The sequence below is a fragment of the Tamandua tetradactyla genome, chromosome 1 (assembly GCF_023851605.1).
Source record: "Tamandua tetradactyla isolate mTamTet1 chromosome 1, mTamTet1.pri, whole genome shotgun sequence".
NCBI classification, from domain to species: Eukaryota; Metazoa; Chordata; class Mammalia; order Pilosa; family Myrmecophagidae; genus Tamandua; species Tamandua tetradactyla.
In genome coordinates this window covers 72,500,014-72,516,128 of record NC_135327.1, presented here as the reverse complement: position 1 = coordinate 72,516,128, position 16,115 = coordinate 72,500,014, and the positions used below count along the sequence as shown (strand labels likewise).

The following is a 16,115-nucleotide window of genomic DNA, read 5'->3' as shown; positions in this document are numbered from 1 at the left end:
TAAAATGGGGAGACTGAGGCTCGGGGAAGGGAAGAACCTTGCCAGAGGCACGTAGTGAGGGGATGGCCACTGTTCTAGCCACTTCTGTTTCTGAGATGCGCTGCCCTCCACTCCGTCCGGCCTCTCGCCTTGGCGACATGCCCCTTTCTGCCACTTTCATGTGCCTTTATGTTTCAACAACTGTACTTCCTCCTGTGTTTCTTACTACTTTTGTGCAAGGGAGAGCTTTCTTCTGGTTTCCTGTGGTCTGTCCTTTGATGCTCTCTTGCTAGTCTAACTTATTCCCATGGAGCCAATGAACTACAGCTCCACATATTTTTTATTTTTTCTTTAATTTACTAATTTTCCCTAGCTTTTTAATTTTGTTTTTTGTGTGCTGTATGGTGGCGGTTACATTTCATTCTATCTCTATATGGCTATCCCATTATTGAGGCACCATTTGTTGAATTTCTATTTTTTTGGTGGGGGGGAAGTACATGGGCCAGAAATCGAACCCATTCCCCTGCTTTTTTTTTTTTTTTTAATTCTCTTGCTTTTTAATATTATTTCCTAATGGTCTTTACGTGCTTCATTTATTTAAATGCAACCTGTTACAAATTACTTTAATTAATGATATATCACCAAACATTAAAGCTAGCTTATTTCCCTAAAAAAAAATCACACAGGGTGGTTGCTAAAACTTGGTTGCTTAAAGGGTTTCTTCCTTTGTTATCTTTTTCAGCTCTTTGGTCTTCTATGATCCTTTCACTTGCTTTCTCTCCTCAAACCCCTACCGTCTCCAATCCCTTCCTGGTCTGCATCTGGGTTTTTGCACCTTTGGGTGTCACTGCAGTCAGCAATGACTTCCTAGCCCGAGGACAGAGGGCCCTCTCCCAAACAATGTTTCAATGCACACGTTTCCCTGCCCTTCCACAGCACCTACCTCAAATGCCATTTATAAACTCGACACAGAGGTCTATTTGGGCTTTTTAACTGTTTCAGTTTTGGAAATCATATTTTTATAAACTTCATCCTGAAAGGAGAAGTAACATGAATCCCAGGCACATTCTAGGTAAAGATTGGGAAATGCCCACAGGAAATATTGAATTTACTCCCTACTCCACAACAGCAGCTGTATTTGGTAGATGTGAGGACCTGAAGCTCAAATCTGGACAAACAGAACCCACAACTGGTAACAGTCAGGAAAGCCAGGCAGATGCCTTGTGGTCTCCATATCAGTGGATTAACACCAGCGATACCTTAAGGCATCTGCAAGAATGATTTGTTTACCTATGCAGAGTGAACTGTGCATTATTTCTTACTCTCCAGGAATGAGCCTCACTTTCAGTTCTCTAAAGGATGCCACATGGCGGCTCCAGCTCTCACGCTCTCCGGTAGCTCCAGGGGTTTCCGTGAAAAGTCACCAAATCGCTGTGTGTCCTAACTCTGATGTCTGAGCTTTTGGTTCATTTAAATGGTCAACGGGTATATTTCAATACAATTTCTCTTTGTTCCTGAGCCCCTTGCTTTCTGTCCATTTTGTCATGTGCCCTCTCACTGGGTTCCTTCAGGACCTATAACGCAAGATCATCCAGACATTAGCTATTCATCTGCCACCTTCGCAAATGTTTATCATGAGTAGTAAAGATGCCTTAATATGTTTATTGATATTGATTTTTAATTTATATAAATGCATTTTGAAAGAAAGCTTTATAGTAAATAAAGTGCATGATAAAAACCAGTACCACTTGCCACAAATAGAAGATGATCTTAAAAATAAATATATAAATTAAAGTAAAACATGTTCTTCAAAATGCTGCGCTCCTACCTAAATCAGAGCAGATCATCGACACATGTTACGTCTCTTCCTCCCTACCCTTCCATATAGAATCGTCATTTTCTAAGAGTAAAATAAAATTGATAAATGTACTTGCTTTCTTGGTTTATCTACATAGAATGGCTTTAGCCACCAGCCTCTGTTTGTTTGTGCAATTAATTGTGTAGCTAAGTGAAAAATAAAATGAACCGTTATACCCATAGTCAACCGAGTTCCAAAGACACATGAACAGATACAAAGTTTATTTATTAGTTATCGCATCAGGATGGCCTATGAAAGATAACTGGTATCTTTCATCACCCCAAGAACTACGTCTGTCTTCTGTGACTGTGGGGAACCTATGTAACTGACCCACAGTTCCCTCATTTCTACCTTGTAAAAACCCTTCCAGATCTTCTGTGGTGCAAAACAGGTGTCCCTCACCACGGCAGCTTTTTTTTTTTTATCAAAAGAAAATGGATGAAACAGGCTACCATTGACACATTAGCTCATGAGAACATGGTATAAAGGAATGAAAACTAGTCTTCGGGTCATAAAATGGAGATTCTAATGCTGAGTCTGCTATATGGCCTTAATCAATCCAAAGAATTTCTGTGTTTTCTCATAATAAAGAGGGTAAATTAAGTTTTCCAAAGATAAACTGTAGCATGTGTAAATAGTTGACCACTGGAGAGATTGCTGATGCTTCTATCTCCATCTCTTTTATGGAAAAGATATGTAAATGTCTTTTTGGGAACTTACATAACCATGATTTTTTTAACATTTGAAAAAAATTTCTTGCTATCAGATTTTCTACTTTCCAGTTAAATATGCCATTTAGGAAATAAAGATTAGAGATAACATAAAATGACCAGATGTGGATCCTTCTAACCTAAAGCTCTAAAGATCAATAGTCCTACTGCCATCATGTATAAGACGAGTAATTTTCACCATATAAAAAATTGCTGAAAGTGTACTGAGGACAGTGATGTCTGGGCCTGTGGGGTAGGGGTGCACCTCAACTCTGCTATTTTCCTGTGCATGAGCCTCAAGGTCACGTTGAGCTGTATCTATTCTCTTTCATACAAGAGGGCTCCTTCTTGCTGATTTTTATACCATATTTACTTAAAATGATGGTGAAGAGGAAATGATAGATATATAACTCATGCCACTTAATCACTTTCTACTCAAGGACAGAGAGAGACCAAGGTATAAGCATAGAGCGTGCAATAGCCTGCTACAAGGATACCAGTCTGACCCAACTTACCCACTCCTCTCTCATTCTTGGAATTTTGCTGTCCTCCTGAAGTGGTGGAAAGGTCTTCAGGGACAGGCATGGGTTCATCTCCATCATCTGGAGTATCACTTACTGGTGGGCTTTCCTTCCCTGGGGAGACAAGGAGGAGCTTGAGTCTATGGCAGCTGGTTGTCACCAACAGACCTGGCCAGCACCTTGGGCTTCCCTTTGACTTTGTTTGAGGGGATGGCACGACGAGGTGAGTGAATGTTTTTCTGTTGGGATGAACATGTATTTTTTCTTTTTATAAAAGACCAGCCATGGCCCCATGTGATGATCAATTTTATCTGTCAACTTCTGGCCAGGTGTTTGGTCAAATACTGGGTTAGATGTTGCCATGGAGGTATTTTGTAGATAGGAAGAGCATCTACAATCAGTTGACCTTAAGTAAAGAAGATTACCCTCAACAGTGTAGGGGGGTCTCATCCAGTCAGTTGAAGGTATTAAAGGCAAAGAACTGAGGACTCTAAAAGTAAGAAGAAATTCCACCTCAAGGCTACACCATCTATTCTCTTTGCATTTCCAGCCGACTGGCCTCCTTTAGGGAATTCAAGCTTTGTCAGCCTCCACAATCGCATGGGCCAATTCCTTAAATTAAATCTCTTAACATATACATCTCCCTATATAGATAGATACATACATACACACACACATGTATGCACACAGATATATATATCCTGCTGATTCTATTTCTCTAGAGAACACAGCACACACCTTGCCACCAACAAACAACAAAAAGAGAGAAAACATCAAAAAAAGAGAAAGAAACAAATCACCTACAATCTTAGAATGTATATACATACACATTCACACCCACATATATTTATATATATTAGATAATATGTGGAGATATGTTTTTTTTCAGAATAAACTATGCATTTCAAACATTTCGACATTGAATTTCTATAAAACATGTTTCCATACCAGTTAACCAGACCTTCACCACTTTATTTATAATGGCTGTGTAACCTTTCATTGCATGGGTAGACTAGGATTCAAGTCCTTTTTCTGTTTTTGAACCTATAACATTAAAAGATACTGTGATGAACAATCGTCAAATATATCCTTAAAAATCACCATAGTGAAGTTGTGTGGCTGGGTGGAAAGGCATCTACATTTCTGTGTCTTGACAGGTTTTGCAGAAATTCCCCCGATAGGATCTCCCAATTTTCCCTCCTATACACCTACTTTATCACATCCTCATGTTAATTTGCTTTTAAGGACACAAGATTGGGGAGCCTGCTCAAAACATGCTGGGTCTTCTCCCTTTCATTTCAAGAGAGAGTGAATGTTTTGCCAGTTGCTTGAATTTAATTGAACTTGGTGGGAAGAGGAAACTTGGAGAGGAAAATGGACAGCGACTCTCATGCCTATTGTGAAAACGATTAGCTCCCCATATGCAAAGAAAGAATTCTTACTTCTGCAATTGGGAAATAGAACACGATCAATTCCCACAAAAACAAAAATAGTTTATATTTCACAAAGTAGGATTAACCAAATGAGAGAGAATTTTAGAGGCTGGTCATATACATTTTTACTGAATGAGAATGAAGTTTGACCAGAGCTTCCTGCAATGAGGAACTCACTCCCACTCTCAGGAATCTAATGTTGGGAAACCACGGCTGTTAGAAAATGCCTTTGTCCACTGATGATGAAATCAGTCTCCTGTAACTTCCACTCCTGAGCTATCAGACATAAACCACATGCAAGAAACAGCTGCCAAGGACCTAAATCAATGCTAAATAATCCATTTTAGCTGCTTGTAGAAGACCAGTTTAGATGAATATCCTACAGGAGGACTGACGGAAGAGCAGTAGGTTGGAAGTACGTTTGCTGACTGAGCTGGCTACTTGGCTCAATAGGTAAAATTATAGTCCCACACTTTTGGGACAGTGTGAAGTAGCAAAGCAGGTGGTAAATGTATAGAAAGTATGGCTAGGGAGAATGTGAAATTTCTTTTAATAAACCCTCCAGAAGAGTAACACCAATTTTAGGGGATTGGTCAGACCAGTATCACTGTCCCCAATATATTAAATGAACTTTACTGGAACAATTTAAAATAGAATCTCCACAGGCTATGTAGAACAGCACTGCATTCTCTAGGAAATAAACATCACAGTTTCATATTCCAGTTTAGCTGTAATGACCACAATTGGCATATTTTCAGAAGGGGCATTATTGGGTCTATTTGGTTAGCCTATACAAGATGAATAGATAAAGATAGGGCAGACTATAAGAATTTCCCAAGGAAAAGCAAAAAGCCAGAGAGAAAGTGATTGAATGCACTCACATCACACTAAAACCTTGTTGTAAATAAACATGCGTTATGTCACTAATGAAAAACTATAATTTTCACTGTCCTAAATAGAAGATGTTAAAAGAAACCAAACCTTCATGTCATAGTGTGATTTTTCACCTATTTCATAAATGGGGGAAAACTCTGAATAAGGGAATGCAGGAGGCATCTGACCATTTGACAACTCCTGCTTTCTTATAAAATGACTGGCTTAATGTAGTGTTTTTCAGACTTTGGGGGCTTTGAGGGGGTTGTCAGGGAATTTTTCCCCCTTTGGTAAGAATAATCATATGTAGAATTTTAATGTATGAAACAGATTTTCTATTTAAAATGGGGACATTTCAGAGTGAGAGGCTGGAAGATCCAGAGCCTGAGGTCACTCATCTTCTCGAGAAACCCCTAAAGAACATCCACAGAATGAACAACGGAGATCATACTGCCTAAAAAGTAACCCGGGGGTGGGGGGAGAAGTAACCCGAGGATTAAAGTACGTGAGATGTGAGGTGCATGCTCATGGGTGTCTGTGTTTAAACAGCTATCATATGACGGGGCAGAGAGGAGGCTGATAAAATAAACTAATTATAATATCCCCTCTTATAACTTTGGAGTCTTCCACTATTCTTTGGGACCAAATTTCATTAACCAGAGCACACCTGACAAAGGGAGGGCACGGAGAAGCAGGACTCATCCACAAGAGTGCTTTAGTTTCTACTCAATTATGCTAAAATACATCACAATTACCCTCATGACTTTTTTTTTAAATGTAACTGATTTGCATATTAGGGAACAAGATCAACTAAAAATTGTTAAGGAAATTCATAATAGCTGATATGCTTCTGAAGAATTCTATCAGTCAGGGAGGTCTCTGCACTGAATTCAATGCTAACTCTCTGCTGTGTCTGATCTAGCATCTCAGTTCTTTTATTTTATCTATGTGGGGGGGGGGAGGGAAGGAATAATGAAAACAGTAGGGATCATGATTCTAAAATACCATGGGTTAGACTTGATCAATAGATACTTTCTATGTACAAGAAACACACAGGGAGAAGGGGAATAAAAATTAGTCTCAGTGTGTATGGTGACATCAAGTTAAAAAAAGTCCATACTGGAATAAAGCAAAGTCAGATACATCCACATGCCCTCCAAGAGCTCTGTTTTAATTCACTCTGCCTTGCCTTAACACAGTGATAATTTTTAAGAAGTCATCTGATTTGCCTAAAAGCCCCAAAAGTTTGAACAGGGATTGCTGAGGCATTAACCACTCTCGTGAGTCTTCTAACCCAATGACCCTGGTATTATTTTACTGCGGGGGATTTCTATTTCAAATACGCAACACTTCATGCCAACCTTCACGGTAGGCAAAAATATATTTACATATTGATTTTAAATAAATTTTCTCAAATAATTTTTTTAAACTTTTTAAAATTGTATAGCATATATACAAAGCAAAGAAATAAAAAAACAGTAGTTTTCAAAGCACTCTTCAACTCAAATTATGTTTTAAAATGCAAAAAAACATACCAAAGATTAAGAAGGATAAAAATCAAATAAAATTATTACATCAACTCAACACATTACAAGTATGAACATATGGTAACTAGGAGTTAGTTGACCTGGGATATAATGTAGTTATATATATTATTTATATATATTGGCTTAACCAATTATAAGACTAAGAAAACACCAGGCAAACAATCTTTTAAGACTCTTTCCTCATGTGCAAAAATGAGGGCAAAGACTTGATTTTGGCTAGCTCACAGGATTGTTTCACAGATAAAATACAATAATGTGTGTGGACCCTATCACACTAAATAAGACTAAAGTATTATTTTGTAAACTATAATTATAGATACTCTATAAACATAAGGAATATGTAGAATCAGGCTCCATATTTTCTCTAAGTGCATGTACAATGATATATGTCAACACAGAGTTGTCGACAGCAAGAAATCATGCACTGAAATGGAATAATTTAGGAGGTGCAATAAAATTGTCACTTATTTAGAAAAATGAAAGAAACTTCTGGCTAAATTATAAATACACCCAATTTATGTTTAATTTTCCTAGTGTCTGTGTTGCAAATAAAATATTACCTGTGAGAAGATCTGGGGGGAAATTAGAGGAAAAGACTGTATAATTAGTCTATCAATTGCAAGCAAATAATTTCTCAGGTACATTATATTTCACCCAACCAAGTTCTGTGATTCCTCTACTTCAAGGCATGGTGAGATTTTATAATACATTTACTTAGGGGAATACACTTCATGATGTAAATAAAAACCTGAACCATAGTCTCTCAACTCTACAGAAGAGTGAAGAAGCTTGCAACCAGATTGGCCTTACACTTCAGAGGCATCTCTGGCTCCTTACAGAACTACTGATTAATTACTTAAATTATCTGAGCCTCAACATCTAACCAATCAATCAATCAATCAATAGCTGCATCCTTTTCACTGGGTCCTTGCAGTGTTGAAATGAGGAAAACCCAAAGACAGTATCCGGTAAATTATACAGCATTCAACTAATGTTATTTATGATGATTAACATTTTCATTGATACTTCAATACATGTGATCCTTATTTCTCTAAGCAGATTATATAGATCTAGAAAATACATTTCTTATTTACAGTTTGCAACAAAAACATTATAAATATTTATAGAATATCAAATAAATATTTAGGGCCACAGGAGCCACTGAAAATTCAAAGCTTAGCTGGGTTCAAGACCCTTATTTTATACATGATACCACAGTGGTCCATAGAAGAAAGAAACGGTTCTAGGTCCCAAAGTTAGGGACAGAGATGGGACAATGATACCAGAGCTCCCTAATTCCCATGTGTTCCCTATGCCACTTCCACAGGCTAACTCTTCCTTTAGAAACCAAAACAAACAAACAAAAACAATGCACATGCACAAAAACATTTCTGAAAGACTGCCAAGAAAGGAAGAAACTTTGCCCAAAGAACTAATGAGAAGTGCTCAAACTGAAAGTACAGTTTGCCTTTAGATATATTCTCTTACAGGTCTATTTACTATTTTTGCCAACACATGCGAGTTCATGTCAGTAAACATTTGCTGAGCGTCTAGTATCTGCAAGGCATTGTAAACCAGGGCACAGCCCAGATTTGGGACAAATTCCAGGGAAGAAGCAGACAGGTAGTTTGAAAAAAGTCAGATGTTAAGTATGTTTATTATTCAAGTGAGTAATTCACACATATTAGGTTGGACGATATGAAATTATTGCTATTTGAACAAATTTTACCTGTGAAAATGGCAATTTCATATAGTTCAGCTTAGAAAAATTCTTTTTCTCTTTCCATGGACAGAACATAACAACACTGCATAATCTTTATGGGAAAAGAAGATGATTCAGTAACATATTACCTAGATTTCATTCCAAAATTTTCAAATACTCTTTGGTTATAGGTATATTCCTATTCCATACCTAACTGTCCAAGTCCTCCAATTTAAGAAATAAAAACAGAAAAAAAAAAGTGATGTGATGCTTGGCTTTAACTGGAGAAGCAGCAATCTAATTCGAAGAAGTAGAAAACAGTATCCTTCAATTTCTTCCTCTACTGAAAATGATACAACTCTTTAAGTGCTCCTAAGGCATGCCTAAAGTGTTTTGCTCAGTATATACAAAATAAACTTCAGACCAAACTTTAGATCTTTTCAACCAAAAACGAGTTTCCTTTATCAGGAAGTCTTGTGTAATAAGGCCTCCTGCATTCTAGCCCCCAACTCCAGTGACCCTCTCCTTTAAACAGCCATGGGCGAGGCCAAATTGAGTATTTAGCAAAATGTTACAGAGGGCAAGAATAATATCAGAGGTAAATGAGACACCTGTTATCTCTGTACCAAGATATGAGATCAAAATTTTGAACAACTGTTTCTCAAACTAAAAACCTTCTAGAGATGGCTGCCTAGGCTAGGCAGCCCAGGCACGCAGTTTAACTTTTTGGACTTCAAAGGGCAGACCCAATATTGATCAAATCCATCTCACTGCCTTCAAACACATCACATAAAATGTCAATTTTGAAGGTATTCAATGTCAAGCAAGGGGAAAGCTGAAGAACATAAACAAGGAAAGGATCTCTTTTTTGCCTTTGGAGTTTTTCAGCAAACTTTTTTTTTTTTTTTGACAACGGTAGATATATCAGGCACATCCAATGAGTGAAATCCTCTTCTATGAGTGGGATCCACCAATGTCCAATGCAGGCTACATTTATCCATCATTAACTAGACCCAGTTCTCCTTTAGAGAAGCCACACATGAAAGTCTTCGAAGGGCCTGACATTTTTTTTTTTCCAATTAAATTTTCTGGTTTTCTTTAGGTTTAAGAAACAAAATAGTATGCTTGTTGAAAAAAAATAATGAAAGGTAGAAAACAAAATGCAAAAAATTTCCTATCTCCTTAACCCACCCCTCCACACCAGGATTTTACTACCAATCTTCCATTAATAAAAATCACACCAGAATTTTTCTAAATGTATATGCAAACATACAGAAAATGTGTGTGTGTTAATGTGCATGCATATGTGGAGTGTAAATTGTTTTCTTTTTTAAAAAGTGGGATCATTCTTTGCATACCATTCTGAAAACATGCTTTTATCACTTTAACATATATCTTGGACATCTTTCCATACTAATATATTCACAATGTCCTCATTTTTAAGAGCTTTACGAACAAATGCATGGGTGTTTCCTACTTTTTTAAGATTAATAACAATGCTGCAGTGATCATCCATTTAAATACTTTTTGCCCTGTAAGAGTATATCTCTCAAGTAAACGGTTTAAAAGTTGCTACATTGTAGAATATATATATAGAGATAAATAATGCCAAAGTTACTGGCCAAATTTCACTTCACAATATTACATGAAATGCATCTGCCACCTTTTTAAAGTTAGCCTTTGCTTCTTATTTGCATCCTAGAGAATTTAAATCCTAAGCCTTATAAGTGAAAGGAGCATCTTAAATAGTGAGAATGGGAGATATCTGTGATGGGCAGCAAATCTATACCCCGGTTTGCTGATATTCTGAATATCCTCTCTTGCACATTCTCAAGAAAGAAGCCACAGAGCCATGCAGGAACCACACTCCCAGACCTGGGCTCTGCTATAATAACTGACTTGGATCAAAATTACAAACTTAAATAAAAATATTGAAACAATAGGGGTAGGCAGATTCAGCAAAGGCACAAGTGACATGGACAGATCCATTGCACATAGGGGCCAACTTTCTGGGATTGACGACATCTGAGGAGCTCGAAAACTTAACATTCTGAAAACCCCAAAGTGCACTGAAACCACTGCTGCTGACACTTCTGTCTACAAGGCCAGACTGAATGTGGACCTCGCATGCCTACGGATATGTGTACTTTGGAAATTTTGCTAGACTTGCTGGTGATCTACCCTCCTTGGGTCCTGTAAAAGTGTATCTCTAAAGTAAATGGCTTAAAGTGGAAACTCCTTAAAGTTTCCTAATGGGACAGTATGTGATCCACCCATCATCTCCCACTACTTACTTCTCGACGTCCTGGACCTCCTATGATGAGAAGAGCCATTTCCATTATGGCTTAAAAATACATATATAGTAGAGGGGGAAATGTTATTTCCATAATTAACAAATATTTTGAATTGTGCCCAACAACTATTTTCTCTATTTTAAAGCTGGCTCTTGGCATCCCTAGACCTTGGGGTTAGGGCAGATCAATCCGTCATTTCCCCAAAATACAAACCCATGTTTACTCCTTTCCAGGTTGCTACCAGATTTAAGAGTAGAACTCATTTTATCTTACAAATTTTTCCATCAAGGTCCTCAACTTGGGGCAGTTATCAAGAGCTGAGGTTAACTACTGGTACAAAGTCCACCCTGGTCTTTTCTTCTGGAGCAGAGCCCCTCCTCCTCCCCGCGCGAGCAGAACAAATGCAGGGCGTGGAGTTGCAGCACCCAGGGGACAGTCCTCATGGACTCCTCCATAAAGCCACCTCATCAGGGTCTCACCTGAAACTTGGGACACGTCTTGACTCTCATCGGCTTCCATTGTCCTCAGGTTATCTGAGAAAGAGAGGAAGGGAGTTGAGTTTAAAGCAAAACACTAATAAGATATGAAAAAGAGAGATAAAGAAAGTCTATGCTATCGAACAACAATGTTATCTGGCAGGAATAATGCATTTTCCTCCTCACATAGTTGCTGGAGTATCAGACTGGCACAGACCTTGATCCTTTTAAAAACAGCATTACAAAGATTTATAAAAATATCATTACAAGCACAGGAGGACCAAATTTGTTATTTATTGTTAATTTCCTACTGCATAATAACCCAAAATGCAAACTGACTGCAACAAAATTAAGCAGAAAATTAAATGGCCCTGGGTCATTGTAGGCACAGAATTCATTCTCTTGGCTGATCCATAGTTATGTTCTTTCTAATTTACTGAGCATGCATCGATGAACCTTGAGTCAGCTTGGTGACACGCGTACAATCAGCAATCAAAAAACGAAGCAATTTGCTGAAGAATGTCTCATTTACCCAGGCAGGGCTGCATATCTGAGCAGCCTATGCACTACCTCCATCAATAATGAACACACCTCCACTCTGGCAGACGGACCACACTGGCACTCCTGTCTTTGTCCCTCACTCTTTCAGGGCCCTGCCTCAGGCTTCACTAGCCCTCTCAGGCAGAGAGAAGAGACGCTCACTACAACAGCAAAACAAACCCAGGAGAGCAGAGGGGCCCAAACCCTCTGTTTTGCAGACAGATGACTAGCTCTTCAGATTGGGTTTAAAAAAAAAAAAGCAACTGGAAAGATGCTTTCAGTTGCAACAGTAAATGCTCCATAGATTGCATTGCAAGTCACTGCAAGCACCAGAGAGAAACCCCCGAGCATCACTGTGGCAGACATAAAGGGTGGTGTTGGGATTTTCACTTGGGGTACTGGCCTGTAAGTCACAGGGCTCCGATGCCCAGAGCATGGGACATCTGGTAGCTCTGTGGATAATAATCTGAGGCCAGCAGGAGGTGACCTCAGCAAAATCTGCTCATTTAAGCTCCACTAGCAAACTAGATAACCTCTGGAAGAGATACGTCACTAACCAGCAAACCGAATTTGCTGGGTCTCAACCAGATTACCTCTAGTCATCTCCGACTTAGGTTTAGATATGTGGATCTGAACTGTTTTTAGCGGAGATCTGGAAACTGATGGAGGGTTCAGGAGACCTTCCCTCGCCAATTAGACAGAAAACTCTGTGCAAGGAGGGGCCATTGTATATATCCCTTGGAATATATATCTATTTTCCAATTTCAGTAATATCAGTATTAGGCATGAAGAATGACAGCCACTTTTTTCTGGATGGGGAAAAGTTTTCGTCTATTTCTAAAAGGCACTTGACTAGTCTGGATTGTGACATGAATTCTCCAGGCTGGAGGGTTACTTAAGGTTCAGCCTGTGACTACAAACTAGGTAAAGACTTCATGGCCCACCTGCCTTTTAATCCCAGAACGGAAGGTCCGTGAACACACGAATGCCAGAAAAATTAGCCCCAGGAGCAGATACAACCAGCACAGGCGTTATCAAAAAGCAATGTGTCGGAGAAGAAAGGATTTAACAAATTGAATAGGACTGCTGAATCACTATATTGATATTTCTTTTAGCCTCCAGTGTTTTGGAGCAGCTGGAGGGAAAAACCTGAAACTGTGGAGCAGAAACCCATGCCAAATTGAGATCTGTTCTGTAGCCGCTTGTTGGAGTGTACTGTGAAAAATTATTTCTTTTTTTTTTTGTCCATATGTTATATTTCACAATAAAAAACATTAAAAAGAAAGCAATGTGTCCAAAGCCTCATATACCTTTACTATAAATAAAACAAAAATCTATGATTTCTCTTAAATTGTGGAAACAATTATAAAGAAAAAAAAGATAGACTCAAATGAGAAAAAACTTGGTTTATATTCACTGTGAAGATTTAATATGAGAATTAAGAATTAGTTCTTCAGTTTTCTGAGGGTGAGTACAATATTTTGCTGTGGTATTTTATATACTCATTCTAAAATGTCCTTATATTGATTGTTGAAGCTTACGCATAACTCAAAACTGGTTGTAATGAATACCACTCTAAAGAAAAAATTTTTAAATGTGGACTTTAAACATTTTTGGTACACAAATTATAATTTTGTAAAGCTTAAAAATTTTTATAAAGGCAAAAATGCTCATAATTTGTACCATTTAGGACTACTAAATCTTTTCTGTAAGTACATATATGTGTATAGTGTACATACGTATACATGTTTAAACACACACACACAAAATGTGCTTTAAAATATTTTATCATTAACTATAACAGATACCTTTTTATTTTCCAAATACACATCAATACCACCATTTTAATGACTTCACACTACTCAATTGTCAGAACTTATTTAACCAATCCCTTTTTGTTGTATATACTCAAGTTACTTTCAGTGAAAAGAAAAGAAAATGTTTCCCATGGCTCCACTTATGGCTCCCCCACTTTTCTGGAGAAAATCCCCTTCCAGCATCCTGTTCGATGACCCTTTGGGTTTGCTTAGGAGTACCAGATTGACAAACACTCAACATGAGTTGGTGCAGGCAGTGCGATGTGAGAGTACCTCACAGAGGAAAATACAAATGGCCTCCACATAATGGCTGATCCCCAGAGGAAGTTCTGCTGTGTGGGAAATCCCTAACTTTGAGCAGTCATCTTGCAGATGTACTGCACGTGTCTCCTGGAGTCTCGCTGGACAAAGAAGATCACGCGCACAGAGACCACCTTTCCTGGAACAAGTCTTGCTTCAGCAACAGTCTCTGCATGCTCAGGACTGCAGAGTGTGTTACAGACCTGAACACACTGAGCCACAGACATTCTGGATTTGTGCAAATGAAGGCTGATTTCTAGTTTTCACTGAATGTTCTATAACCACCCCCCCTCACTTCAGCCTCAAACCCCCACCACCAAGAAGCTTTGCTTCATCATCTATTACATTCTCCTACATATTCTCCCTCATTCCTACTCTGATACAAAGGGTGGCTTCCTCACCCGGCCCCACACTTAGGAGGGGTCCCCCTCTTGGCCTGATGTCCTGCCACTGCCATTTTAAAATTCTTAATCATTTATAAACAAGGGCCCTACATTTTCATTTGCACTGGCTCCCACAAGTTATGTAGCCAGTCCTGTCTGACATCACAGGAGGTAACTGGCTAAACTCCCTAAGTCTGTCGAAAACTCCAAATTTGCATCTCATGATGAAAAAGCAGTGGCTTTTTGGTAAAAGTGACTTTGCTTTTAGGTGAACCCCAAAGGAATAATCAAACAACGGGAAACTGTTTAAGGGAAAGAAAATTCAGCCTCTTTCAAGACAGGTGCTCACAAAGGCCAGCCCTGAAGTATCTCGAAAGGACAATCAAATACATCCCACTTCCTTGTTAATATATATTAAGACCCAGGCTCTTTATTTATTTTAATAAAGCACTTACTAAGTCCCTGTTCTCCCACATGGAAGTAGTACAGTGTCAAGCAGAGGATGGATTTATGCTTGAAAAGGTTGGTCTCAGTTATAAAGGAACTTAAAATTGGTGAGAGGAGTTGGCTGTAGGAACTAATTAATGACGTGCTTTTTGCACACTTTTAACCTAAACGAGTACCAAGATCAGCATGTCTGCAAAGACAGATGCCATAAGGAATAATCATTTTCACAGAAACAGACTGTGGTTTTCTGCTTTGCATAAGAAACCCAAACAATTTCAGGCAGGAGCTAAACATATCCATGGTAGAAAATACACCAGTATCAGTAAATACACATTCATCTGGGCAATTCTTATAAACATGAATGCTTTTATTGTTTCTTTGGAGCAAGCAGTTCTGAATCTTGCACAAGGGGAAATAGATGTAGAGATAATTGAGGGCCAACGTGAAAGCGACTGTCAATGGCTGTCCCTCTAGGAGAGTGGGGGAGCCACGCCTGCTGTCCTCTTCCACCATTCACTCTCTTCTCCTACTCAGTATTGATTACTGATTTGGAAGGTCTAATTCTCTCTCTCCTATTTTTCCTTCCAGTCACTGCAATCTCTCCGTCCATCCATCAACCTCTCTCTCTCTTTTTCTCTTCCACATCCTACTGATCAAACCGGGTCAAAAAGGACTGCCCTAGTTTTACTTCTATAGACTTGGAGTGTCAATAACTTTTGAGAACAAGGGGATGTTGAAGATCAAGCCAAAGAACTGAAGGAAAGGAGCAAAGTAAACTGACACCCATCTGGTTCTACAAAGTAATGATCCCGTCTCCTGCCTTTTAGGCTGAACCTTTGGAGCTTCCCTTGGGAACAGTGAGACTTTTTTGAAACACCTTTCTGAACCTTCTCTTTCTTTCCTCCTAGGCAGGTTTGGAAGTTGGCTGTCTCCTGGAGAGAAACATCCAGTAGCCCTGGGCACTTGCTGCTTCCAGGTGAGACACCCTGGCAACCCTTCATGTGTGACGTCCTCATTTTCCAGCTGCGACTCAGCAAGCAGCTCAGAGAAGAGATGGGCAGGAGTCCAGCCTGGGAGGGGCATGGGGGGGGGGGGAGGGCCGGCCGGCCCCAGAGCCTCTTGCTGTATCTGTATGCTCCATTCCCCCTCTGCTCTGCCACGGACACTTCCCTTTGCAGGACTTACTCTGGAATACAGGGACTTTTCAATCATGCTGATTAGTTCTCTGGGAAAAA

The 16,115-nt window shown here is 39.0% G+C and overlaps 1 protein-coding gene across 18 annotated transcripts in view; it reads right to left on the bottom strand.

Moving 5' to 3' along the window:
• IKZF1 (IKAROS family zinc finger 1) overlaps positions 1 to 16,115 on the bottom strand; it is a 96,771-nt gene that overhangs the window by 70,862 nt on the left and 9,794 nt on the right. For 9 of the 18 annotated variants that reach the window (XM_077118997.1, XM_077119032.1, XM_077119048.1 and 6 more), the window contains exons 2-3: positions 11,397 to 11,450; positions 3,063 to 3,182 (exon numbers count right to left, since the gene is read on the bottom strand). In XM_077118997.1, coding sequence (XP_076975112.1) covers positions 3,063 to 3,182; positions 11,397 to 11,436 — 160 coding nt within the window. In that variant the 5' untranslated portion in view covers positions 11,437 to 11,450. Of the gene's footprint in view, positions 1 to 3,062; positions 3,183 to 4,016; positions 7,008 to 8,650; positions 11,292 to 11,396; positions 11,451 to 11,984; positions 15,915 to 16,115 lie in introns of those variants that run through there. The other 9 variants (XM_077119015.1, XM_077119038.1, XM_077119011.1 and 6 more) reach the window with 8 other exon arrangements.